Source organism: Gorilla gorilla, chromosome 3, assembly GCF_029281585.2.
Source record: "Gorilla gorilla gorilla isolate KB3781 chromosome 3, NHGRI_mGorGor1-v2.1_pri, whole genome shotgun sequence".
In the NCBI taxonomy this organism is placed as follows: domain Eukaryota; kingdom Metazoa; phylum Chordata; class Mammalia; order Primates; family Hominidae; genus Gorilla; species Gorilla gorilla.
The window spans coordinates 133,083,903-133,111,452 of NC_073227.2; the positions used below are offsets into that span (position 1 = coordinate 133,083,903).

The 27,550-nt window shown below is 41.8% G+C and overlaps 1 protein-coding gene across 14 annotated transcripts in view; it reads left to right on the forward strand.

Moving 5' to 3' along the window:
* Positions 1-3,058: 3,058 nt before the first annotated feature.
* The window catches only part of ANK2 (ankyrin 2), a 678,765-nt gene continuing 654,273 nt past the window's right edge, over positions 3,059-27,550 (forward strand). For 5 of the 14 annotated variants that reach the window (XM_063705479.1, XM_063705474.1, XM_063705485.1 and 2 more), the window contains exon 1: positions 3,095-3,740. In XM_063705479.1, coding sequence (XP_063561549.1) covers positions 3,669-3,740 — 72 coding nt within the window. In that variant the 5' untranslated portion in view covers positions 3,095-3,668. Of the gene's footprint in view, positions 3,741-27,550 lie in introns of all 14 variants that reach the window. The other 9 variants (XM_063705471.1, XM_063705483.1, XM_063705473.1 and 6 more) reach the window with 4 other exon arrangements.

The following is a 27,550-nucleotide window of genomic DNA, read 5'->3' on the forward strand; positions in this document are numbered from 1 at the left end:
CATGCATTACCATGCCAGGCTAATTTTTGTATTTTTAGTTGAGACAGGGTTTTACTATGTTGGTTGGGCTGGTCTCGAACTCCTGACATCAAATCATTCACCTGCCTTGGCCTCCCAAAGTGCTGAGATTGCAGGTGTGAGCCATTGCACCCGGCCTATGTCGATTTTTAAAAAATTAACAAGAATTATGACAAGGATATTGCTGAAGAAGAAGAAAGTAAGGTTTTTAAGGCCTTCGGGAAATGTAAATGTCTGTAAGAAAGAGAAGTTGCGGTGGTCTAGCATGATTTTCAAAGCAGTTGGATTTTTTACGGGAAGAGGTAGGGACAAGAGTCTAGACGTAGCAGTTATAAGCAAAGATGAAGCTCATCCCAGGGTCTGAGAGAGAAGGAGGGCTACTGGAAGATAAACAGCCACCACCCAAGAGGGCTTCAGAGACCACTACAGTAGTCTCCATTTTGCATAGTTTCCTGGTAAACCCAAATGATGCCTTTCCTGGAGCACTCTTCACTGCTGTGGCAAGCGACAAGTGAGACTGAGACTTGAGTCATACCTCAACAAGCCAAGGAATGCCAAAGTTCTCCAGCAAACCACCAGAAGCTAAGGAAAAAGCATAGAACAGATTCTCCCTCAAAGTCCTCAGAAGGAACCAACCCTATTGTGCCCTTGATCTTGGACTTCTGGCCTCCAGAACTGTGAAAGTAAAAATTGAAATACTGGCCAGGCACAGTGGCTCATGCCTGTAATCCTAGCACTTTGGGAGGCCAAGGTGGGCGGATGGCTTGAGCCCAAGAGTTTGAGATCAGCCTGGGCAACATGGCAAAACCCGATATTCACAAAAAATACAAAAATTATCTGGGCATGGTGGTGTGTGCTTGTGGTCCCAGCTTCTTGGGGGACTGAGACAAGAGCATCGCTTGAGTCCAGCAGGTGGAGGCTGCAGTGAGCCTAGATCTTGCCACTGCACTCCAGCCTGGGTGACGCAGTGAGACACTTACTTAAAAAAAAAAAAAAAAAAAAAAGAAAAGAAAGACAGAAAAAAGAAAAAAGAAAATACTTTCCTACTTATAATATTGCATTGTATCTCTGCCCATATCTATCAATCTCAACATCTGTCTCTATATCAACCTATTATCTATCTATTTAAAATGTTATTCTTTTATTGTTATGTTCATTTTTTCATTAATTTGGATTATGTACCCCAGGACAGGAGAGATTGAAGACCATAAATTTAGATTTCTGTGTGCCCACTTATGGTACAGAGCGCTCAGGAGCCACAGCAGTATTATCAGTACTTACTTGGCTCACTAAGTTTTTCTTGATTTTCTGATATGACATAAAGGTTTTCTTTTTTAACCACCTGTATCTTCAGTCTCCTGTTTTTAGGTAGATATCATTACATAATATCTATGTAATATATCATTACATAATATTACATAATAATGTAGTAATGACTACAGTATTGAGTATTTACATTGAGCATTTACAATGTCTATGTACATTATCTCATTTGCTATTCACAATGATCCTACAAAGTAAGTAATATTATTGCCCTTTCACAGGTAAGGAAACTAAAGTATAGTTTTTTTTTTTTTTAGACGGTGTCTCACTCTGTTGCCAGGCTGGAGTGCAGTGGTGTAATCCCGGCTCACTGCAACCTTCGCCTGCCGGGGTTCAAGTGATTCTCCTGCCTCAGCCCCCTGAGTAGCTGAGATTACAGGCACGTGCCACCACGCCCGGCTAATTTTTGTATTTTTAGTAGAGGTGGGGTTTCACCATGTTGGCCAGGATGGTCTCAATCTCTTGACCTTGTGATCCACCCGCCTTGGCCTCCCAAAGTGCTGGGATTAGAGGAGTGAGCCACCGCGCCCGGGAGCTAGCTTTCTTTTTTTTTTTCTTTTCTTTCCTTTTCTTTTCTCTTCTTTTTCTTTTCTTTTCTTTCTTTCTTTCTTTTTTTTCTTTCCTTTCTTTCTTTTTTCTTTCCTTTCTTTCTTTTTTTCTTTCTTTCTTTCTTTTTTTCTTTCCTTTCTTTCTTTCTTTCTCTCTCTCTCTTTCTTTCTCTCTCTCTTTCTTTCTCTCTCTCTTTCTTTCTTTTTAACATTTGGAGGTCAAGCCAAAGGAGGAATGAGAATTGATCATTAGATTTCGCAGCATGGAGGTGATTGGGAACCTTGCCAGGAGAAAGTTTGGTGATGTAGGTGGAGGAAAGCCTGAATGGACTATGTTCAATAGAGAACGTGAAGAGAGGAACAGGAGATACTGAAACTTTGTAAAGGCTCTTGCTGAAAGGAGATGTACAAAACTGGAACACTAGCTGAGGGAAGGGAGGCTGCGGTAAAGGAAAGTTTTGCTTTGTTTTGTTTTTGAAGGTAGGTGTATGTTTCTACGGAAATCTATAAGAAAGGAAAATTTATGATGCCTGAGAAAGGGAACAATCTCAGGAAGGTCATTTTATCTGTAAAAAGCCATAATTCCACCTCAATAGGACAGCTGAGCCAATGAAGAAAGACAGTAATCAGGTTTGGAAGGTGGTTTGCATATCCATGGAAGCTCTATACCCCTGGGAAACAGTCAGGCAAACAAGGTCGGCCCCTGTGCGGGATTTATGACTCCTGCCATAGCCCTTGCGCAAAGGTCTGCAAAACATGGTCCGTCTTTTAAGTTCTTCACAGAGCTACAAAAGAGGTGCTCTCTGCCTTGGTGAGGGATGGGGCCAAGTCCCTACCCTGGACGGTAGCTGGAAGATGCTTTCTCACAGTGAAGAAGGTGGGAAGGGAAGAGGCTGGATCTCGGGGGTGGGGGAAACGCCCAAAGCGTGAAGGACACACCGTTTGGGACACTTCATCCATCAGCCCACATCCGACAGGGGTTGAGGTCCCGGTGGCATTTCACACCACGTTCACTCCGTAAATGAATTCCCCCTTATCAATAGGGAGTAGTTGGCAGAAGAAAGAATGTGTGCGCGTGGAGGCTAGAGGTGGGTGGGTCGGTGGGTGGGTGCCTCAGCACAACTCCAGCGGAGAGTGAGTGCGGATAGGAAATGTGTGTATGGCATGAATGGAAAGAGCCGAGAGTGAGTGTGGAGATGGGCAGGGAAGAGCTGGACGCGCCCCAACAGCCAGGGGCCTCCCGAGGGAACGTCCGCCAGTGATGCGGGAGCGCCCGCGGAGGAGCCTCCTTCTCCCCACCCACCTCCCGAACTCCGGCAGTCAGTGGTGCATATAGACATATTTCTGGGAGCTGTCCATGAGCTCATCGCTCTCCTGGCGATAGCGGCAGCGGCTAGGGAAGCAGCCTCCTTTCTCCCGGCGCCGCCGCTAGAATAAGCCCGGCAGCTCGCACTTTCAGACCACACGCGCCGGGCGCGGCGCTGGGAAGGGGCAGCTGCTTGCCCAGCCCCGCGGCCAAGGTCGCGTCCGACCCCGGCCCGCCGCGGCCCCGAGTCCGCCGGCCGGAATGTAGGTGGCGCGGGAAGGGACTTCGGCTGGGCGAGCAGAGGGCACAGCCGCCCCTTCCACTCTGCGGCGCAGGAGCCGGGGCGGGTCCGCGGGGCGCGGCGGCTGCGGAGACTCCGGGCGGGCGCGGGCCGCAGGCCCGACGCGGAGGAGACCGAGGAGACGCGGGAGACCCGGGCGTGACAGGAGGAAGAAACCCGGAGCCGCAGGAAGATGGCTTCTCCCACCTCCCCGGCCCCGGAAGGCGGGGCCTCCACCCCGCCGAACCCGCCGCGGATTCGTCAGGTGGGTGCACAAAGTGCGGGAGGGGCGCCGGCACCCCATTGTCCTCGCGTCCCCCAAGGGCGGGGACCTCAACCCCAATGCGGCGGCTCCCCAAGGAGCGGGGCCGACAAGAGCCAACTTGGCTACATCGCCCGGCCCAGGACCATTCTCTAAACCTCTATTCTCAGTCTCACTTCACACACAGACACACATACAGACACACGCAGATAGCCCTAGAAAAATACACGTCTTCCAAAACCAGACGTGTAACTTCTGAACGCACGCACACTCACACACACGCACCCCGCAAACTCATCCCTCCCACCCCGCACAGAGGCACACACCCAGCTGTCACATGACCCACTGCAGAGCTATACCGTTAGAAGAAACCAGGGTGCCCCTGGGGGAAAGGTACCCCAGACCCAAACTCCCCGAGGACCTTGATAAGGATTGCTGGAAGCATTTACTTCCACCCATAGGAGAGCAGGAACCTCATCTAGAGGTTACTCACCATTTCTCAACTTTCGGGCAAAGCTTCACCCAACAACTGCAGCCCTGTATCCTGCATTAGCCATGTAGTACAGAAAACATGTGTTCCTGTTCTCTCCACGTCTATAGAGACACAAACAGCTTCCCCCAGCACTGCAAGGAGGAATGCACTTTTCTTTGACTGTTTGAATAAGCCCTGTTTTCTGTTTGTATGGTAATATTAAAACAAGGGAGTACTCCATTTGGTTGTGATCTGTGATTTGGTATCTAGATTTTTTTCCCCCCGGCTACCATTGCCAGGAACTATAGCACTAGCACTTTAGGTTATCACAGTAGTAGCGATTGTGCACTTGCTGTGTTCATGGTAGTGTATGAGTGTGAGAATATGATCCATGGACTGCAAATAGGAAACCTCTTTACCGAAGAGAATTGGATTCCTATTTAGAAAGAGGGCTAAAATTGGTTGATGAATACTATCTGTGCAGGAAAATAATGCCCAACAGAATGGTCTTTCTCCCTGGTAGTGTGGAAATTTTGAAAAATAAAGGAGACTCCAGGATTTATGAAAACGTGACAGTAAAATTGATTGATGCCTAACAAGGTCTTTGCCACGTTTGAATTTTAATATGTGTAGGTAGTGTTATATTAGGGACAACCTTTGTTTATGGGCATTTTTTAATGCAATGACTAAAAAGTAGTGTGTACAGTTTTTGTGGCAATCTGCGTCCCAAAGAAATTGTTAGGGTTTTAAATCCTTGTAGAATCTAGGACTCTAATTTTATGACAATGCATTTTTAATTGCACTTGGAGCTATTCTTTTTTTTATTATTTTCTGGAAGAATTGTGATAGCAGATATCATTAAATCTGTATTTGTGATAGTTATGCATTCAAGAATGAAGGTGAAATTATTGTTATTTGCAATTATAAATCATTTTAAGCAAAAAATTATTTTTATATTTGGCTAAATATATATGTATGCACACATACATAAACATTGAGGAAGTAAAATTTGTTAATTTATTAATAAACAGAATATGTGCACTCAAACGTTTCTATGAAATCTTATTCTGTAAAGCACTTTTATTGATCTAGCAAATAATACGTATGAAAATAGTTATAGAAAAAATGTGCGTGGAAGGTCATTGTTATTTTGCAGACTAGACACCCTATTTAGAAAAGCTCATAATTAAAAGCTGTGTAAAATGACATAGTGCTGCAACATTCAAGTTATTGACTGGTGTCCTCTGTTCAGGCTTTCATTTATATGACCTTACAGTAGCACTGTTTTAGTGATTGGTGCATTAATTTGCATAGGATGTAGAAATAGGTTGCTGGAATTATTGGTCCTTCCAGTCTACCTGATTCATCCAGTCAGGTGGAACAGAAGTACTGACAACCTCTGGCTGCAGAATCACCATTTGCCTGAAAGTGATTTTGAGCAAATTAGAAATAGAAAAATGGAAGGGAAAACCGTGTTGTTCTACTAAGTGGTGACATGTTTTAGGCCCCATTCACATTGTATTTTAACTGTGTCACTGTTTCCTGGACATATTTTTCCATGTTCATTAATAATTCTTTTTCAAATCAATTCTGGATTGAATTGGAATTAAATTAAAATTGGAATTGTTTTACTCTTTCTGAACCATGTAAAAATTCAGAAAAAGTGTAATTGAGAAAAGCACAGAAGTCCAAAGGAGTAAAGATTTTAATGTGGATTTTTGACAAATCTATTGGTCATACTATTAATTATATAATGGAAATTTAGAAATTAAAATATTTTAGGAAAGCTTTTGGTGAATATAAACATAGCTGGCAAATTAGTATATTTAACTACTAATTTCAATGAAACTATGCTGTGTGGGGATTCATTTATTCAACAGACATTTATTCAGCATAAAGTAATGTTTCATGTTCTAAAGATAATGAAATGAAGAGGACAAAAACCCTACCCATTAGCAGGTGTAGGTATTTGAAGCATCAAACTATTTAAAATTTGAATTACTTATAGGGTCCTTTCCATATTATTTAGACAAAATAGTTATTTATCAACTTTTTGTTTTGATCACTCCTCTAATAATGAGCCTAAATAATACCTAATTTGTATGTACCTAAAATGTCACTGTAGGATTGAATTCGTTTGCATTTATTTGCTATATTTCTGTTCTCATTAATTATTTCATATATTATTAGAATTACATATCACAAGCTATGTATGTTATTTTTTACAACTTCATATTTTGAACAAAGATTTTTTTAAAGCTTTTGGAAAATGCTGATGTAGCGTGAAATATCTAAAGTGGTCCAGTACCTTCACACAGTGTACTTAAAATCTAGATTTCCAAAAACGAGAAGGACAAGGAAAAATGACCTTTAAGTTCATTCTGCTAAGGGAGAGATAACTTTATCAGTGCGCCATCTTTTCAGGCTTGTTAGGCATTAGGTATTTCCCTTTTTGTCTTCTTCTTGTAAGAAAAGGGGTATCTTTTCTGTATTTTATATACAGGATAAATAAGTTACAGAAGTTTCACCTACTTTTTCCAACTCGTAAGTCAAATTAGTTATGAAAATAGATTTCGTGGACATCAGCCCATGTTTATTCTTCATTCATTTTCTAACTTTGTAAAAGAAAAGATGAAGAAACGGTTGTTTTGCAATAGTTTGTCTGTATATGTCATGTACATTAAAGGACCCATATGACTCTTATGGCCATTTCCAGAGAATTTAAATCAAAGCTAAATGCGTACTTACTGAGATTATGACGTATAAGATGTATTGAAGGCCGGGCACAGCGGCTCATGCCTGTAATCCCAGCACTTTGGGAGGCCGAGGTGGGAGTATCGCCTGAGATCCGGAGTTCGAGACCAGCCTGGCCAACATGGTGAAACCTGGCCTCTACTAAAAATACAAAAATTAGCTGGGTGTGGTGGCAGGCACCTGTAATCCCACATACTCAGGAGGTTGAGACAGAAGAATTGCTTGAACCCAGGAGGCGGAGGTTGCGGTGAGCTGAGATTGAGCCACTGCAGTCCAGCCTGGGTGACAGAGCAAAACAGTCTCAAAAAAGAAAAAAAGAAAAGATATGGTGATAGCATCTATCTGGACCTTACCATCTTTCTGACAAACTCTGATGGGTGTTATCATGGCACTGATTGCTGTGAGACTTGGAAGAGCTGTAAGACCGTCTGTCATTGGTGCCAGAAAACTTCAGTGTCATTCTCTTGTTTCTTCATCAATCCTTCCCCGTGGTCTCTGGGTATTGGTGTCATATCATTTATGGCACCAAACTAGTGTTCCTTCATTCTTTGCTGTGGAAACATTGAGACCTCCCATGTGGTAATACTGAAATGTTTACAGTGAGCCAAGCATGGTGCTGAGCGAGGCATAGTTTTCACAACAATCCTGTGAAGGATATATTATTCCCATTTTCTAGACAAGAAAACGTGGGTTTAGAGAAACTGAGCTACATACTCAAGTTCATAGTTAGGAAATTGGAAGTTAGGGATTTAAAATGTGGTCTTAATGATGCCTTACTTTGCAATCACTGTTACTTACTGTCTTCTTCTAATTTTCAGGGCTTGTGACTATTAAAGAACTCCTCTGTTACTCCTAGCTAACTATAATTATTCTCATGGAGTTCTGCTTTGAGTTACTTGGATTTAACTATAGTATTTACGGTAGAGTTGAAGTAATTTTCATTACTCAAATCCATCAGGAGAATAGCCTGGGCCAGGCCAGGTGGCTCACGCCTGTAATCTCAGCACTTTGAGAGACTGAAGCGAGCGGATTGCCCGAGGTCAGGAGTTCAAGACCGGCCTGGCCAACATGGTGAAACCTCATCTGTACTATGAATACAAAACAATTAGCTGGACTTGGTGGCGGGCGCCTGCAATCCCAGCTACCCGGGAGGCTGAGGCAGGAGAATAGCTTGGACTCAGGAGGTGGAGGTTGCAGTGAGCTGAGATTGCGCCACTGCACTCCAGCCTGGATGACAGAGCAAGACTCCATCTCAAAAAAATAAAAAATGCTTGAATTCCATTTTCACTTCTGTGTTCTCTGAAAGAACATTTTTTTCCAGCATCATGGTTGCTGAGAGGAGAGACTAAAGCTTTCAGTTACCTTTTGCCTCCACTGGGAGCTCCTCAATTATTTCTGCTGGTCCTGAGAAAAATATTTCTGAGAATGAATGGGTTAATGGAGAATCTTTTTGAACAGGTTATATATATATATATGTATATATGCTTACATTTTTATTTATTTATTTATTTATTTTTTATTATAAATAGAGGTGATATTTCACTATGTTGTCCAGGCTGGTCTCAAACTCCTCAGCTCAAGTGATCCTTCTGCCTCAGTCTCCCAAAGTGCTAGGATTACAGGTGTGAGCCACTGCGCCTGGCCAGGCTTACATTTTTAAAGGATTTTTCATTCTTTCTTTTTTTCTCTCTTAAGAGTTGGGGTCACCAGGCACAGTGGCTCAGGCCTGTAATCCTAGCACACTGTCTCAAAAAAAAAAAAGTCAGGGTCTCTCTGTACTGCCCAGGCTATGGGCAGTGCAGTGGAGTGCAGTGGTTATTCACAGGTGCAGTCGTTCTGCATTATAGCCTCAAAGGCTTGGGCTCAGGAATTTGCGACCAGCCTGGGCAACATGGCAAAACCCTATCTTTACAAAAAATACAAAAATTAGCTGGGTATGGTCGTGGGTGCCTGTACTCCCAGCTACTTGGGAAGCTGAGGTGGGATGATTGCTTGAGCCGGGGAGTTCAAGATTGCAGTGAGCTGTGATCATACCACTGCACTCCAGCTTGCATGACAGTGAGACCCTGTCTAAGAAAAACACAACAGGCCGGGCATGGAGGCTCATGCCTGTAATCCCAGCACTTTGGGAGGCCGAGGTGTGTGGATCACCTGATGTCAGGAGTTCGAGACCAGCCTGACTAACATGGTGAAACCCTGTCTCTACTAAAAATACAAAAAAAATTAGCCGGGTGTAGTGGAGGGCACCTGTAACCCCAGCTACTTGGGAGGCTGAGGCAGGAGAATTGCTTGAACCCGGGAGATGGAGGTTGCAGTGAGCCGAGATCATGCCATTGCACTCCAACCTGGGCAACAGAGTGAGACTCTGTCTCAAAAAAATAAAATAAAATAAAAATAAAAATAAAAAATAAAATTAAAAAAAGGAAAAGATAAAAGTAAAGCACAACAAACAAATGCCTGGGTTCAAGCAATCCTCCTGCCTTAGCTACTCGGGTAGCTAGGACTACAAGCAAGCCTGTGCCACTGCACCTGGCAGTTTCTTCTATTATTAATTGCATTCTTTGTATATTTTTGTCAAGATGTTACATACATACACACACACATATATATATGTATATATATTTATTTTTATTTATTTATTTATTTATTTTGAGACAGAGTCTCACTTCATCCTCTAGGCTGGAGTGCAGTGGTGCAGTCTCGGCTCACTGAAACCTCTGCCTCTCGGGTTCAAGCTATTCTGCCTCACACTCCCGAGTAGCTGGGACTACAGGCATGTGCCACCATGCCTGACTAATTTTTGTATTTTTATTAGAGATGGAGTTTCACTATGTTGGCCAGGCTGGTCTCGAACTCCTAACCTCAGGTGATCCACCCACCTTGGACTCCCAAAGTGCTGGGATTACAGGTGTGAGCTACCACACCCAGCCAAGATGTTATATATATATATATATATATATATATATATATGGTTTTTTTTTTTTTTTTTTTTGAGATGGAGTTTCTCTCTGTCGCCCAGGCTGGAGTGCAGTGGCGTGATCTCGGCTCACTGCAAGCTCTGCCTCCCGGGTTCACGCCATTCTCCTGCCTCAGCCTCCCAAGTAGCTAGGACTACAGGCGCCCGCCACCATGCCCAGCTAATTTTTTGTATATTTAGTAGAGATGGGGTTTCACCGTGTTAGCCAGGATGGTCTCGATCTTCTGACCTCATGATCCGCCCGCCTTGGCCTCCCAAAGTGCTGGGATTACAGGCATGAGCCACTGCGCCCGGCCAAGATGTTATATTTTTAATTTTTATTTTATAAAAAGTATTTGAGTTACAGCACAGGAAAATTTATTTTAGACAGTGAAGGGATGACAGTCACAGGCAATAAATAAATATAGTTATGTATTGACATTATTAATTTAGGTTTTTAAATTTTGTTTTTTAATATACACATAGTAAAATTCACTTTTTATATAGTTTAATGAGTATTGACAAATACTTAAGAGTCGTGTAACCACACCACAATCTAGGTAGAGAATAATTCTATCTCCCTGAAAATTTCCCTCATGCTAATCCTACTGTAGTCAAACAAAGGCTCCTCCTACCTTCAATTCCTGATAGCCACTGATCTGTTCTCTGTCCATATAGTTTTGCCTTTCTGAGAATGTCAGTTGAATGAAATTACCTAGAATAAAACCATTTAAAATTGATTTTTTTCAATCATCATAGTGCCTGTAAACAGGTCCCTCTAAGTATCTTGCATGTGTAAACATTTTGTTCCTTTTTATTGCCGAGTAGTATTCCATCGTATGGGTGCACCACTGCCCAGCCATTCACCAGATGAAGAACATTTGGGTTGTTTCCAGGTTGGGGCAGTGATGAATGAAGTTGCTATATAAAACACTTTGGAAGGCCGAGGTGGGCAGATCACCGGAGGTCAGGCATTCGAGAGCAGCCTGACCAACATGGAGAAACCCTGTCTCTACTAAAAATACAAAATTAGCTGGGCGTGGTGGCGCATGCCTGTAATCCTAGCTACTCGGGAAGCAGAGGCAGGAGAATCGCTTGAACCCTGGAGGCGGAGGTTGCGGTGAGCTGAGATCGCGCCATTGCACTTTAGCCTGGGCAATGAGTGAAACACCGTCTCAAAAACAAAAAAAATTTGTATGGATTTTTTCTGTGAAGCATGTTTTTATTTCTCTTGGGTGTGCACCTAGGAATATAAATTTTGGATTATATAGTAAGTATATGTTTAACTTAATAAGAAACTGGCCCGAGGCGGGCGGATCACGAGGTCAGGAGATCGAGACCATCCTGGCTAACACGGTGAAACCCCGTCTCTACTAAAAATGCAAAAAAAATTAGCCGGGCATGGTGGCGGGCGCCTGTAGTCCCAGCTACTCGGGAGGCTGAGGCAGGGGAATGGCGTGAACCCGGGAGGCGGAGCTTGCAGTGAGCGGAGATCGTGCCACTGCACTCCAGCCTGGGCGACAGAGCGAGACTCCGTCTCAAAAAAAAAAAAAAAAAAAAAAGAAACTGTCAAACTATTTTCCAATGTGACTGTGTTGCTGCTTTTACATTCCTTCCAACAATGAATTAGAGTTCTTACTGCTCTGCATCCTTGTCAACATTTGATGTTGGCATTTTTTTGTTTTAGTCATTCTAATAAGGGTGTAGAGACACTTCTTTGTGGATTTAATTTGTATTTCCCTAATGACTAATGATGTTGAATACTTTTTATGTGCTTATTTGACATCCTTATGTTTTCTTTACTTTTTTTGAGATGGAGTCTTGCTCTGTTGCCCAGGCTGGAGGGCAGTGGTGGGATCTTGGCCCACTGCCATCTCCACCTCCTGGGCTCAAGCAATCCTTCTGCCTCAGCCTCCCAAGTAGCTGGGACCAGAGGCACACGCCACCATGCCTGGCTAATTTTTGTATTTTTAGTAGAGATGGGGTTTTGTCATGTTGGCCAGGCTGATCTTGAACTCCTGGCCTTGAGCAATCTACCCACCTTGGCCTCCCAAAGTGCTGGGATTACAGGCGTGAGCCACCGCACCCAGCCTTAAAACATTATTTATACAATTTCCCATTTAAACATCATATGAAGCTACAAGACAAGTACTCATTTCTAGAAGGAAGGCTGTTTATGAAAGTGAACTGCATACAATAAAAGTATATCAAAAAATCAAATGAAAAAAGACAAAGTAATATGTCACATGTCATACCCTACTTGATGAATACAGAGAGTTCCCAGAGGCTTTAAAAAAACAATTTCTAAATCGGCTACATTGAATATGAGCAATAAGATGAGAAATAAATAGGGACTTTAAGCTTCATTCACTACAAGGTTTGGAGACGTTTAGCATTTTATGTTTTTATAAAGGGTTATTATATGGGTAGATTATGGTATATTAAGGAGCTAATTATCTGTTTCTAGTGACACGTATAGCCTTGAGTTCACTAGCCTGTAAACCTAGCTTTTATCGCAAGGATATATAAATAGTTTCAATTATAAATTGCTACATAACAAACCCCATCAAACATAGTGGCTTCAAACAACAGTAATCATGTGTTTTGCTCATTAATCTGCAATTGGGTAGGGGTTGGTAAGGATATGAGGAATCAGCTGGGGTGACTAGAAGGCTGGAGGTGACTCCATGACTGGAGCAATAATCATCTAAGATTTGCTCAGTCACACGTCTGGTGACCAATACTACCTGAGGGTGTCGGCTAGAACACCTGTATAAGTCCTCTCTGTGTGGATCTTGGCTTCCTTGCAGCGCGGTGATTGGGTTCCAACAGTAAAAGTCCCAAGAAATTGCGGCAGAAGTAAAAGGCATCCTTAAGACCTAGCCTTAGAAATCACAGGTTTCTTTTGTCATACTCTTGGTGAGGCAGTCTCATGGGTTCACCTAGATTCAGTGGTAGGGGACGTACATTCCACTATTCCATGGGAGGGATGGATATTAACATCATATTATAAAAATAGCATGTGGGAGGGATATTGGCCACCTTTGAAAATATGATCTACCACAGAGTGAGAACTAGGTTAACACAAATAAGCTGGTATCAAACAAGACTTAGCACGTTATTTTTGTCATCGGATCAGGAGGTAACACAGATGTGATAAGAACTAGTTACAAACATTTCACAGGAAATATTTCCTCACTTAAATCTTCATAAATCACTATATGCAAATGCTGTAGTTCTGCTGTTTACCTTCCTTTTGATTGTTCAGTTGCCTTGTACTCGGGCTCTGTGCTTTGAGTTTGGCGAGTGTTACACAGTACCACCCTTAGACACAGCTCTAAGCTCTAGAACTTCTCACTCTGGGCTCCTTCCAACCACACTTTTTCCTACTGAATGAGGAGGGCATGGGACCAGGGGACTTGCTCACATAGGGCCTGCACTTTTTCTTTGCAGCTATGGGAGGTGGAGGTTTTAGTGAGCCGAGATTGCGCCACTGCACTACAGCCTGGGCAACAAAGCGAGACTCCCATCTCAAAATTAATAAATGAATAAATAAACAATAAAATGTACAAAATACATTTTGCTTGATACCTGGCAGTTGGTTTATACTAAATGATTTTAACTATTGTTGTTATATGATAAATGCACAATAAATGTCAGCCTCTTCCCTTCCCCAAGGACAGCACTACAAGGAAGGACAGCCATTTGCCTGAGGATTAGACACGGAAGTCAGAAATGAGGCTTGCACAGCCCCCCTAGTTCCTATCTGAGTAACTCTGAGTAAATTATATAATCTGGCTAAACTTTAGTTTTATAATGTATTAAATGGCAATAACCATAATTCCATCTCACAGGTCCATTATTATTATTTTTTTCTTTTTTATATATAGAGACAGGGTCTTGCTATGTTGACCAGGCTGGTCTCGAACTTCTATCCTCAAGCAGTCCCTCCAACCTTGGCCTCCCAAAGTGCTGGGATTACAGGTGTAAACCACCACACTGGGCCTCATTGGTCCATCATTAATCTCTAATGGTATAATGTTAGTGTAAGTGCTTTCAAAATAATAAAATATTATAGGAGTATATGCTATTGTGAAAAAATATGTAATTTTGATTTCAATTGTTTATATCGTAAGCCTTCTGGTTAACTAAATGTCTCTTATTCTAATAGTCTTTTTGGTAGAGATGGGGGCCTCCTATATTGCCCAGGCCAGGGAGTGCAGCGATGATTCATAGGCATGATCATAGTGCACCACAGCTTTGAACTCCTGGGCTCAAGTGATACTCAGCCTTCTGAGTAAATGGTACTATAGGCTTACAGCACTGCACCTGGCCTCTAATAATCTGTAAACATGATTTTATTGTACTTTTTTTAATTGAAGAAGTTATACAAGAATGTGGTAATAACATCACATATTTATAGATGGATATGTGGGAAAAGTAAACCTTACTCCAAAACAAAACACTGCAACCCCCCCTCCCCATTTTGTTTACATAAATGGGAGCCTACTATCCACATTGCTTTACATCATGCCTTTTTAATAATAATTTATTTTGGTAGGCCGGGCACGGTGGCTCATGCCTGTAATCCCAGCACTTTGGGAGGCTGAGGCAGGAGGATCACCTGAGGTTGGTAGTTTGAGACCAGCCTGACCAACATGGAGAAACCCCGTCTCTACTGAAAATACAAAATTAGCCGGGGATGGTGGTGCATGCCTCTAATCCCAGCTACTCGGGAGGCCAAGGCAGGAGAATTGCTTGAATCTGGGAAGTGGAGGTTGCGGTGGGCCAAGTTTGCACCATTGCACTCCACCCTGAGCAATAAGAGAGAAACTCCATCTCAATAATAATAATAATTATTATTATTATTTATTATTATTTATTTTGGTTATCATTCCATTTTGGTACATATACTTCATTTTTTTATTTAGTTACTTATTTTATTATATGCATGTATCATAATTCATTTCACTGTTTCTTTATGAATGAGCATTTAGATTGTTTCCAGCATTTTGCTACAGTGCACACCATGTACATTTATCTTTATGAACATGTGTGAGGGCCAGGCCTAGTGGCTCATGCCTGTCATCCCAGCACTTTGGGGGGCCAAGGTGGGAGGATCTGTTGAGCCCAAGACTACCAGGGCAACACAATGAGATGACATCTTTACAAAAAAAATTGTTTTTAATTAGCCATGCATGGTGATGAGCACCTGTAGTCACAACTACTTGGGAGACTGAGGTGGGAGGATCACTTGAGCCTGGGAGGGTGAGGGTACAGTGAGCCATAATTGTGCCACTGCACTCCAGCTTGGGTGACAGGGTGAGACCCTGTCTTTTTTTTTAAAAAAAAAAAAAAAAAAAAGAGTATATATGGGTCCTTGAACACATGTACTGACAGATAAATTCCCAGGAGTGAAACTGGTGGTTTAGACCTGGTGTGGTGGCTCAAGCCTATAATCTCAGCACTTTGGGAGGTCAAGACAGGAGGATTGCTTGAGCCCAGGAGTTCAAGACCAGCCTGAGCAACATAGCGAGACCTCATGTCTACAAAAAGTAAAAAAAAAATTAGCTACTCAGGAGACTGAGGTGTGAGGATTGCTTGAGGTCTGGAGGTCATGGCTGCAGTGAACTGTGATCACACCACTGCACTCCAGCCTGAGTGACAGAGCAAGACCCTGTCTCAAAAATAAATAAATAAAAAAAAATAAATTTTTTTCTTTCTACCCTGTTAACTGATGGAAAAAATAAAAATAAAGTGAAACTGCTGAATTAAAGACTACTTTTACACCCTCTCACTTCTGAATACTACATTCAGCAACGTAGGAATCTCAAGTAACAAATTGAATTACACTAATTTTGGTCTTAGGTGTACAATTGCTAGTCAAGCTTTATATTTTACAAATATCTTGTTTGTTTCCTTCACTTTTAAATATTACATGCTGACGTCAACATATTAGGAAAATAACCCTCATAATCTTGCAACAAGTAGGGATTACACCTCAGTTGAAAACTTTTCTTCATTTAACTCTGTTCTTTCCTTAGCTCACTTGAGGTTATTTAGCTTCAGGGTGTTATTAGCAAGTATGACTTGTTTTTTGTTTTTGTTTTTGTTTTTTAAATTTCAACTTTTATTTTAAATACAAGGAGTAGATGTGCAGATTTGTTACACGGGAATATTGCATGATGCTGAGGTTTGGAGTACAGATCCTGCCACCCTGGTAGTGAGCATAGTACCCAAGAAGTAGTTTAACTACCCTACCCCCAACAAGTACCATTTCTGTTCACTTTTCAGATTCCCTCCTTCCTTATAATTCTTGACAGTAACTTAATGATTAATATCTGTAGCAACTTGGAAAGCAGATAATCCATATTTTAGATTTCAGATTTGTTAAGTGGATGCACAGAGTGTAAGTAACTTGCTCAAAATTACCTAGCAAACAAGTGGCAGCCTGGCAGGGCCCTAATTAGTAATAATTTGCTCTTTAATCCATGGAACTTCATGGCCTTTCAAACATGAAGAGAGAAATTACCAATTACATTTTCAGTTTTAATTACCACTCGATGGAAGACATACTAATAATGTAATCCTCCCTTACATTTCATTTCGACATTATAGAAGGTAGCTGTTAAAATTAGAAACCAAATTAATAATTTCAGATGTCACCTGGAATATAACCCTTGGCAATAATTTTAAAAGATACATTCTTCAGATTTTTCATTGATTTATTGAGACAAGGTCTCACTCTGTCACCCAGGCTGGAGTATAGTGGCATGATCTCAGCTCACTGCAGTCTCTACCTCCTAGGTTCAAGTGATTCTCCTGCCCTAGGCTCCTTAGTAGCTGGGATTACAGGTGCATGATGCCACACCCAGCTAATTTTTTAATATTTTGTAGAGATGGGGTTTCACCATGTTGGCCAGGCTGGTCTCGAACTCCTGACCTCAGGCCACCTGCCTTGGCCTCCCAAAGTGTTGGGATTACAGGCATGAGCCACCGTGCCCGGCCATATTCCTCAGATTTTTCAAAAGCAAAGTTATGACTTTATAAGTTATGTTTAATTTGAAAAGCACTCAGAATATTTTAAATTTTTTTCTAAGGACATTAGATCTATCCTCGCTCTCAAGAATCTTAGAATCACATAGGAGATGATGGGCTAGGCACTGTGGCTCACGCCTGTAATCCCAGCACTTCGGGAGGCCAAGGCAGGTGGATCACAAGGTCAGGAGTTCAAGACCAGCCTGGCCAAGGTGGTGAAACCCCATCTCTACTAAAATTACAAAAAAATTGGCTGGGCATGGTGGCGGGCACCTGTAGTCCCAGCTACTCGGGAGGCTAAGGCAGAGAATTGCTTGAACCCGAGAGGCGGAGGTTGCAGTGAGCCGAGATCGAGCCATTGCACTCCAGCCTGGGCAAGAAGAGAGAAACTCCATCTCAAAAAAAAAAAAAAAGAATATCGTAAGGGCAATAATAGTGTATGAAATAACATGGAAGGACAGATAAAAGTTTATTTTGGTTGAAGGAAATCGTATTAGGTTTAATGAAAAAGTTGAAATTTGAGTGGGATATAGGAGAATGGCTCTAATTTGATAGGTAGAGATTGGATAAAGAGCTTTTCAGATCCAGAAGGAGCAGCATAAAGAGACACAGAGAGATGGGAAATTATTGGAGGGCAGGCAGAATAGTTAGTGATCAATAGTAATGGACTAACGAGTAAATGACAAGGAATTACCAGTGAAAGATAAAACTGAAAAGATATTTGGTAGGCTGGGCATGGTGGCTCACGCCTGTAATCCCAGCACTTTGGGAGGCAGAGGCGTGTGGATCACCTGAGGTCAGGAGTTCGAGACTAGCTTGGCCAACATGGTGAAACCCTGTCTCTACTAAAAATACAAAAATTAGCTGGGTGTGGCAGCAGGCACCTGTAATCCCAGGTACTTGGGAGTCCGAGGCAGGAGAATCACTTGGACCTGGGAGGCAGAGGTTGCAGTGAGTCGAGACTGTACCACTGCACTATAGCCTGGGTGACAAAGTGAGATTCCGTCTCAAAATAAATAAAAAAGAAAATATATTTGGTATAATATCATGGATGGCCTTCAGTTTACTAAAGAATTTGTTCTTTATTCTGTAGAGAATGAATACCCCTGAAAGGTGTTGGCACCATTAGCCACCTTCCTCCCATCCCCAGATAAAAGCCACTTCCAAATAAAATCATCATCATCGTCGTCGTCATTGTCGTCGTCGTCATCGTTATCACCTAATCATGGATGTCATATTTTCACAATCTTATTTAAAATCCAAATACAACTTTTAAAAAATTGCCATTTTCATCAGTTCTATAATATACAATTTAATAAAAACAATATTTTGGGGGCTGGGTGCAGTGGCTCACGCCTGTAATCTCAGCACTTTGGGAGGCCGAGGTGGGCGAATCACAAGGTCAGGAATTTGAGACCAGTCTGGCCAACATGGTGAAACTCGTCTCTACTAAAAATACAAAAATTAGCTGGGCATTGTGGCAGGTGCCTGTAATCCCAGTTACTTGGGAGGCTAAGGCAGGAGAATTGTTTGAACCCGGGAGGTGGAGGTTGCAGTGAGCCGAGATCGTGCCACTGCACTCCAGCCTGGGCAACAGTGTGAGACTACATCTCGAAAAAAAAAAAAAAAAAAAATATATATATATATATATATATATATATATATATATATATATGTTTAACCTCTAGACAGATCACTTCATGCCATACCCCCTTAGAATCTCTCTGTCTGTCTTCCAATCAGATTGCCTCCATTAAGTCCCTCCTAAATAAAACTTCTGGAACTGTCACTGCATGCAGGGTTTTTAATTGAAGGAATAATTTATTTCAAAGGCTGAACAGTACTAGATTTAAAATCATAGTTCTGTTAAGATACTTTGTGTGAATGTAATTTGTAGAACACTTAGAAAAAAATGAATATTATGATGGATATTGCTTAACTGCTTTGGCTCATTTGTGTACGGAATCTTGACTAACATCGAGATATTAGGCCAGGTTGTTTTTTTTTTTTTTTTTTTTTGAGACGCAGTCTCACTCTTGTTGCCCAAGCTGGAGTGCAATTCCGAGATCTCGGCTCACTACAACCTCCGCCTCCCGGGTTCACGCCATTCTCCTGCCTCAGCCTCCCAAGTAGCTGGGATTACAGACGCCCGCCACCACACCCGGCTAATTTTTGTATTTTTAGTAGAGACGTGGTTTTACCATGTTGGCCAGGCTGGTCTCGAATTCCTGACCATGGGTGATCCGCCTGCGTCCGCCTCCCAAAGTGTTGGGATTACAGGCGTGAACCACCGTGCCCAGCTGCCAGATATTTTTTATGACAATACTTGGAAGAGGTTCTTTAATTTAGGACTTTATGAAAGTAATAATGGAATTTGTAGGAAATAACATTCAAAGAATTCAAAGAATTTAAACAGATCTCTGCAATTATTAATACTATCCCCTGGGGTTTTGATATTAATAATACTATCCCCTGGGGTTTGGGTATGAAATTCTGTGCCTCTTCACTAGGAAGTCTCAATCCTGTCTGGATTTTCTTTCTTCCATATGTAGCCTGATCACATTCTGAATTCCATATTGTTCTTTCTCTGCAATGTCTATGCTGAGGTTGCTAACATCCTTGTTTTAGGGCCATTATTATTATTTGTACATCTTATGTGGTGCTAATGTGATTACATTTAACTTAAAGTACTAAGTTTGTTCATCTAATTTTGGGGTTTTTTTTTGCTTCTCTTGCCTTATGGTGTAAAACTTCCATACATACCTGTTAGCCTGAAAAACTTCCATTACATACCTGTTAGCCTGATAAAAATGTCTCTCTAGCCAGTGTCTTCTGTCTTGAATATGTGTATTTGGCCATGATCATTGCTTAGGGAGCTGTGAGTGATGAGAAGGATATTTTAAGTTACAGATTCACAGGTCATTTCTTGATTAGGGTTTGGGCTGAAAACAGAACCCTTTGAGCAGAAGATTGGCCCTTCCGTATCACATATGACAGAAGCAGATCCCTTGAAGATGTACCCAAATTTAGAAAATTGGAGATGGAAGAGCAGTCCAACAAGAAGCCTAAGAAGAATCAGTCATGCTCCTTGAGAATAGCATTGCGTAGCCTGAAGAAATTGGAGGAAACATGAAGACCTGGGTGATTGTCAAGTGCTACATCTGGAATTTATTTTTCCTTTTAATGAAATTAAGCAAACCTTCTTTTGTTTTACCTGAGCAGGTCTAAAAACAGTTTCATTCTTTTCAATGCTTTATTTCACTAGACTAATATACAAGTTATTTATCTTAACAGTTTTCCTTTATAATGAATGGTATCTTGCCAGGCACTTGGTATTAAAAGCCAGACTCTTGGAAATGTGGTTCTTCAAATCCATTAACCTTTATTCTACTCTTATCATAATAAATGTAGAAGCAGCGTGTCATTTTTCTGCAGTGTATTATCTAATATATATTGGGCTTGTGTGACCTTTTTTTTCTGATTGTCCTAAAAGATGCGCTTATTAAACTATTTTCCTTCAAGTTTTATGAATACTGAATTTCTCTTCTGCTATCTGTCTGCACTTTAACTTCATAAGGTTATTTTGCCTTAGTTCATTTTGGAATTGAGCAAATCAAATAAACTCTTTCTGAGACTGCCCAATGTAATGAATGATAGATAATAGTGAACATGAAGGAAAATGATAGATGCATGGTACTGTGATATTCCTTAAATTGTGTGAGCTTGTAGATTTCAGAGTAATAGACATATTTAATACAAATTATAAGGACTAATCACTTCATAATGCCAGTTTATAAGGAAAAATGTTTATTTTATGAATTTGTACCACTGAGCTAAACATAATATCTAACAAGCCAATATGCTTTAGTGCTATTACCTATCCAAGATAGTTACCAAGTATTTGTATAGCTTTGCTGGAAGTGCTTAGACAGTTTTTTAGACAACAATGAATATTTACTTTAAAAAAATATATTTATAAATATAAAAAGCTAAAATGTACAAAAGTTCCAGGGCTATTGACTAAATCAGACTTCTAATTGGATAAGAGACCTCGTATGCCAACTTAGAAAATCTTATCTCTCTTTCTGATAAAAACTTGGATGATTATATAGCTGACTTAGTTCTTTCATCTGACAGTACAAAATGTTTTATGCATGAATGCCTCTTTTATAGACACCTTCTTCAGTTATAAAAGAGAACCAGGAACACACATCCACTTCTAAACATTTGCATTTTCACATATTCTTGCCTTCTTCCTTCCTGTTTCAGAAGAAGAATTATCCTGACCTTGATCACATTCTCTCCTGCCTATTCTAGGACTTTCCTCTGTTTAGAAGGTGTTGTTGTTTTCCGCAATTCTTTTGTCTTCACTAGTTATAGAGATTGGGGCAAGGCTGAGCCTGACAGTGAGGTTAAAGAAACCCAGTTGATGGGGAGACAAGGATGCTTTAGTTAAGTATTTAGTAAGTGGATAGCCCTCATCCTATTAGACTTCTTAATTGTTTTTGTTTTTCGGACAGTCTTGCTCTGTCGCCCAAGCTGGAGTGCAGTGATGTGATCTTGGCTCACTGCAACCTCTGCCTCCCAGGTTCAAGCAAATTTCCTGCCTCAGCCTCCTGAGTAGCTGGTATTACAGGCACTCACCACCACGCTAACTAATGTTTTTATTTTTCATAGAGACATGGTTTCACCATGTTGGCCAGGCTGGTCTTGAACTCCTGACCTCAGGTAATCTGCCTGCCTCGGCCTTCCAAAGTGCTGGCATTATAGGTGTGAGCCACTGGGCCTGGCCTACTTCTTAGCAGTTTTTATTTATTTTTTATTTTTATTTTTGAGACGGAGTTTCACTCTTGTTGCCCAGGCTGGAATGCAATGGTGCAATCTCGGCTCACTGCAACCTCCGCCTCCCAGGTTCAAGTGATTCATCTGCCTCAGCTTCCCAAGTGGCTGGGATTACAGGCATGTGCCACCACACCTGGCTAGTTTTGTATTTTTAGTAGAGACGGGGTTTCTCCATGTTGGTCAGTCTGGTCTTGAACTCCTGACCTCAGGTGATCTGCCCACCTCGGCCTCCCAAAGTACTGGGATTACAGGCATGAGCCACCGCACCCGGTCGGTCGCATGAGCCACCGCTCCCAGTCAGCAGTTTTTATTCTGTTGACCATTTCCTCCTTCCTGAAGCTCTTCTCATTAGGACTATAGATTACCATTCATATATTCAACATCTGAAATAGAGATGCTTATATTAACTGAGCTCTGTGTGTGTCAAGCTCTGTGACAAATTCTTTACATGTATTATTTCATCCTCCCATCCATTTGATGAGATAGGACAATAATCACTCTAATTTAAAGAAACCAGGCTTAGTAGTTTGCTGAAGATCATGCAGTCAAGGAAATGGTAGAGAAAGGGGTTCATGTCCACATGTGTTAGATATCAAAGCTTGTGTCCTTAAACAGTGCATGTAATACCACCTCCTCATGCCAGGTATCATGTTGGGGCCTGGAAGTACGGAGGTGAAAACACTTAGTACTCAGGGAACTATGATACAGTGGAAAAACCAACTAAGCAGATAGAATGTGATGATTTCAATAAAGAAGGTATAATTCGGCCGGGCACGGTGGCTCAATCCTGTAATCCCAGCACTTTGGGAGGCCGAGGTGGGTGGATCACGAGGTCAGGAGATCGAGACCATCCTGGCTAACACAGTGAACCCCCGTCTCTACGAAATATACAAAAAATTAGCCAGGCGTTGTGGCGGGCGCCTGTAGTCCCAGCTACTCCGGAGGCTGAGGCAGGAGAATGGCGTGAACCCAGGGGGCGGAGCTTGCAGTGAGCTGAGATCGCGTGATTACACTCCAGCCTGGGCGACAGAGCGCGACTCCGTCTCAAAAAAAAAAAAAAAAAAAAAGAAGGTATAATTCAAAGCAGTGGAGGCCTCTGCTTGGGGACTTCAGCAAAGGCTTCAAACAGAAGCTGGTGCTTGAAGGAAGAGTAAGAGCTTGCAACCTAAGATAGAAAGGGAATATCAGAGGAAACAGGAATTGCAAAGGCTTGGAAGTAGAAAGCATACGGCATTTTAGGCATTTTAGGGAGTTATCAGAAGTTCTGAATGGCTGGAGCACAGTTTTGGAGGAGGTGGCAGGATATGAGACTGGTGAGTTCGTCAACAGCCGGATCCTAAGGAGCTGTACTTATTATCATGACTTATTCATGGTTTTCTTACTAGTGTTCTTTATCATTCTCCTCCATCACTTCCTCTTCCTTCACTTGTTCTTTAAACATTAATGTCAACCAGGGTTCTACTTTCCATCTCTGATTTTCACCTCACATATTTATATTTCTTCCCAGACCAATTATCCACTCCTGTAGCTTCCATTACTACCATATGTTGATGTCTCCTCAACAGCATCTTTAGTGTAAACCCCTCTGTTGACCTGGTACTTTCATCTGACTTCCATAAATCTCTTCCTTTATGTCTTGTGGGTCCTTCAAACATTACATGTCTATAAAAGTCTCACTATTTGGTGCCTACCCTCGAGTGCTGTTTTTGGTTTCTTTTCCTCTCTCCATCTTTTCTCCAATCTTACTTTTTCTGTCCAAGTTCAGGACCACATTGGGTCTTATATGGACTATATTATAATAGTGTCCTAATTGGTCTCACTCTCTGTAGTCTCTCCCATTTACAAACTCTCTTGTATACAACACATCTGATCCTGTCACTTCCTAATGGAATCAGTTATAAATTTCCCTAATTGCTACACTATGAGGTATTGAGTGTAGAACAATGCCTGTCATATTGCCTGAAATATAACAGGTGCTCAATAAATAATTTAATCTTTTAAAATTGAAATTAAAGTCTTACATGTGTGGACTAGATAGAAGGAAAACATAGAGTTTGGTTTTATAATGTGCTTTTAATAATTAAGGTATTTCAAAGCACTTGACTGTGTAACGTATAACTCAAATATTTCTTGCCTAGAGATTGTGTTGGCAAATGGAAAAGTCATTATGCATTAAAAAGAAACCTTACGTTGGCCATGACTATTAGAGGACCATCAAGGGAATAATGGTTCCATGATTTAGAAGTTTTGCCTAGCTGTTGTTTTTTTTGAAAAGTACTATGGAATGATCTCAGTATTTAGGAAAATCCTCCACTCCATCCCCACCAGCATCTATTGGCTTCTTTTATTCTCTTGCTGCAGAGAAAATATAATCCCGGAATCCCCAAGGTTCAGAAACCCATGTTTGCCAGCTACTCTCAGGGTTGTGTACATGAAAGGTAGGAGAGAGGAAGGATGCTGAAGAAGGGGAGGGACAGAGATGGAGGATTCCTTTGTGTTTCTTGGAAGGAGGGTTGCTATTGTGATGAAGATAATGGAGGCTCCTTTATCATCTTGGAGCTGATTAAAAGTTTGGCTGCCCTAGCCGGGCACGGTAGCTCACACCTGTAATCCCAGCACTTTGGGAGGCCAAGGCAGGTGGATCACTGGAGGTCAGGAGTTCAAGACCAGCCTAGCCAACATAGTGAAACCCTGTCTCTACTAAAAATACAAAAAAATTAGTGAGATGTGGTGGCATATGCCTGTAGTCCTAGCTACTTGGGAGGCTAAGGCAGGAAAATTGTTTGAACCCAGGAGGTGGAAGTTGCAGTGAGCTGAGATTGCACCATTGCACTCCACCCTGGGTGACAGAGCGAGACCCCATCTCAAAAAAAAAAAAAAAACAACAGTTTGGCTACCCTGAAGACTTAGGCACTGTCTCTACACACCTGGAAAAGGCCTGAGCTTCCAATTTGGAGTATGGGAGAAGCAGAAAGTAAAGGAAATGATTCTAAAGTTATTGCTCTTTTCGAAGGGGAAAGTAATAATGAAATTGTGAATCCTGAAATGAAAGTGCCAGGATTTATTGTGTCTAGCCAGGAACTCATATGCAGGTGTGATGAAAATGGCATCATAAGCATTGGCAGAAAAGATATCAAAAGCAATTCATTGTTTGAGTAAGTGAGTCACCTGGGATCACACTAATCCAAACTCATGGCATCTGGAGGAATCTTTAAAAGTGAGTTTCTTCTAGAGGAGAGGTGCAGGCATCAGAGAGGTAATTTGCATATCTCACAAGCATTATTATCTGACTTCATTTGTTATCCTTCTAAAATTTAATAGGAAAATATGTAACCTCATGAAAGGTTTTATTTTGTTAACTGTATTAAACATCCACAGGCTTTTGACTCTGCAGTCACATTATTCGAGCCATTTCTAAACAGCTGTCCGCATTTGCTATGTTCTAAATTGTTTCAAGGCAGGCAGAGACAGCTCCAGCCAAGATAGTTTGCAATTTATCTTGTGTTTGTATTTTCAACTTTTTTTTAATTCATCCTTACCTCTAGCCCCTAAAGCATATGAATTTGGACCACCTAACAGTATCTCCTTGTCTCACTAACTCTCTCTGCAAATGATAAAGCTGTGCTCCAGAGTCACAGCTCTTTGATGCAAGATCCTGCCTAAAACACACACAGGCACACATACCCCCATACACGAGTGCTCACGTGCACATACACACACACCTTTAGGGTGTTTCCACTAACTGTGGCTTAAATCATAAGTACATTCACTGTTTACCTAACAGGAGGCCAGAAATTGTTAGTCCCAGGATTGTTGGCTCAGTGGCTCAATAGTGTCATTGATGATTGAACCTTCTCTGATCCTTCTACTTTGCCATCCTCAGGTGATAGCAGTGTCATCCCTTCTGGTCATGAGATGGCTGCCACAGTTCCAAAAATCACATCTTCATGTAATGGTGTCCAAAGCAGAAAGCAAGGTTGGAGGAAGGTGTCAGGTGGTGGCAAAAGGTCTTTCTTATGAGGGAGGTAAATCTTTCTTAGTAGCCATCTTGCAGACACTTCCTTTCTTCTAATTATTAGAACTGGGTCATGTGCTTACCCCTAGAAAAGGCCATGCGCTTACCCCTAGAAAAGGCCATGTATGATGGCTCATGCCTGTAGTCCCATCTACTTGGGAAGCTGAGGCAGGAGGATCGCTTGAGCCCAGGAGTTTGAGGCTGCAGTGAGCCATGATCACGCCACTGCACTCCAGCCTGGGTGACAGAGACCCTGTGTCAAGAAAAGAAAAAGGAAAGGAAAAAAAAAGAGAAAAAAGTTCTCTAGAAATGAAGGAAAGAATGCCATGTATTGAGGCTGGGCTCATTGCCATCCAACGAAACTAAGTTTTGGTTGGGAGACATTAGAGAAATATGTAGCCAGTCAACAACTTCTGATACACCTACACAGCTGGAACTAGATTGAATCATAGATCTCACGAACCTGGAATTAAGTTACTGGTTACTTGCTCCTGTTTACTGAATCTTATGTTTAGTTTCATTACTGCAGTGGAAGGGAGGAAAAGTAGTTTTCAAGTTCTTTTCCTTGAACTCCTTGCTTCAAGTGATCCTCCCACTTCAGCCTCCTGAGTAGCTAGGATTATGGGTGCAAGCCACCACACCTGGCTCCTCAAGATTTTTTTTTGTGGGGGAAGGGGGGTGGGTAGGACGGACTCACTCTGTCACCCAGGCTGGAGTGCAGTGGTGCGATCTCGGCGCACTGCAACCTCCGCCTCCCGGGTTCAAGCAATTCTCCTGCCTCAGCCTCCTGAGTAGCTGGGATTACAGGTGACCACCACCATGCCTGGCTAATTTTTGTATTTTTAGTAGAGATGGGGTTTCACCATATTGGCCAGGCTGGTCTCGAACTCCTGACCTCAGGTGATCCTCCCTCCTCGGCCTCCCAAAGTGCTGGGATTACAGGCACGAGCCACCGCCCCCGGCAAGATCTTTTTTTAATTAGCTGTCTCGTCAAGGACTTGATATAAATTTCCTGGTTAATGTTTTTATGGTGATCAAAAGCATTGCCACCTAAGAGCATTTCTTTAGAACCTAACAACAAAGGTCACAGATGATGATCACAGGAACAAACAAATATGGTTCTTGACAACTAATGAGAATGTGCTTTGACTGAATTTATTCTTTAGTTGATATGATATATGCATTACATTACTAAAATTATACTGTGTTTACATTTTAAAATATCAGTAAAGACAAGGATTATAATTTTAGACCTTAAAACATTGAAGGGAATCTGTTAGACATGCTCTGTATCATAATTCCTACAATAACTGTTCTCTCATCTTTTCAGTTTGAGTACTAATGCTAATATAGGAAAAATCTTTTTTTTTTTTTTGGAGACAGAGTGTTGCTCTGTCACCCAGGCTGGAGTGCAGTGGTGCGATCTCAGCTTACTGCAGCCTCTGCCTCCCGGGTTCAAGTGAGTCTCGTGCCTCAGCCTTCAGAGTAGCTGGGACTACAGGCGCATGCCACCATGCCCGGTTAATTTTTGTATTTTTTGTAGAGACAGTGTCTCACCATGTTGGCTAGGCTGGTCTTGAACTCCTGACCTCAGGTGATCTGCCGCCCTCGGCCTCTCAAAGTGCTGGGATTAAAGGTGTGAGCCACCATGCCCGGCCAGAAAAATCTTGAAAATGTGAGATTATTGATTCATTTGACAAATATATTTTGGATGCCTAATATGTGTTAGGCAGGTT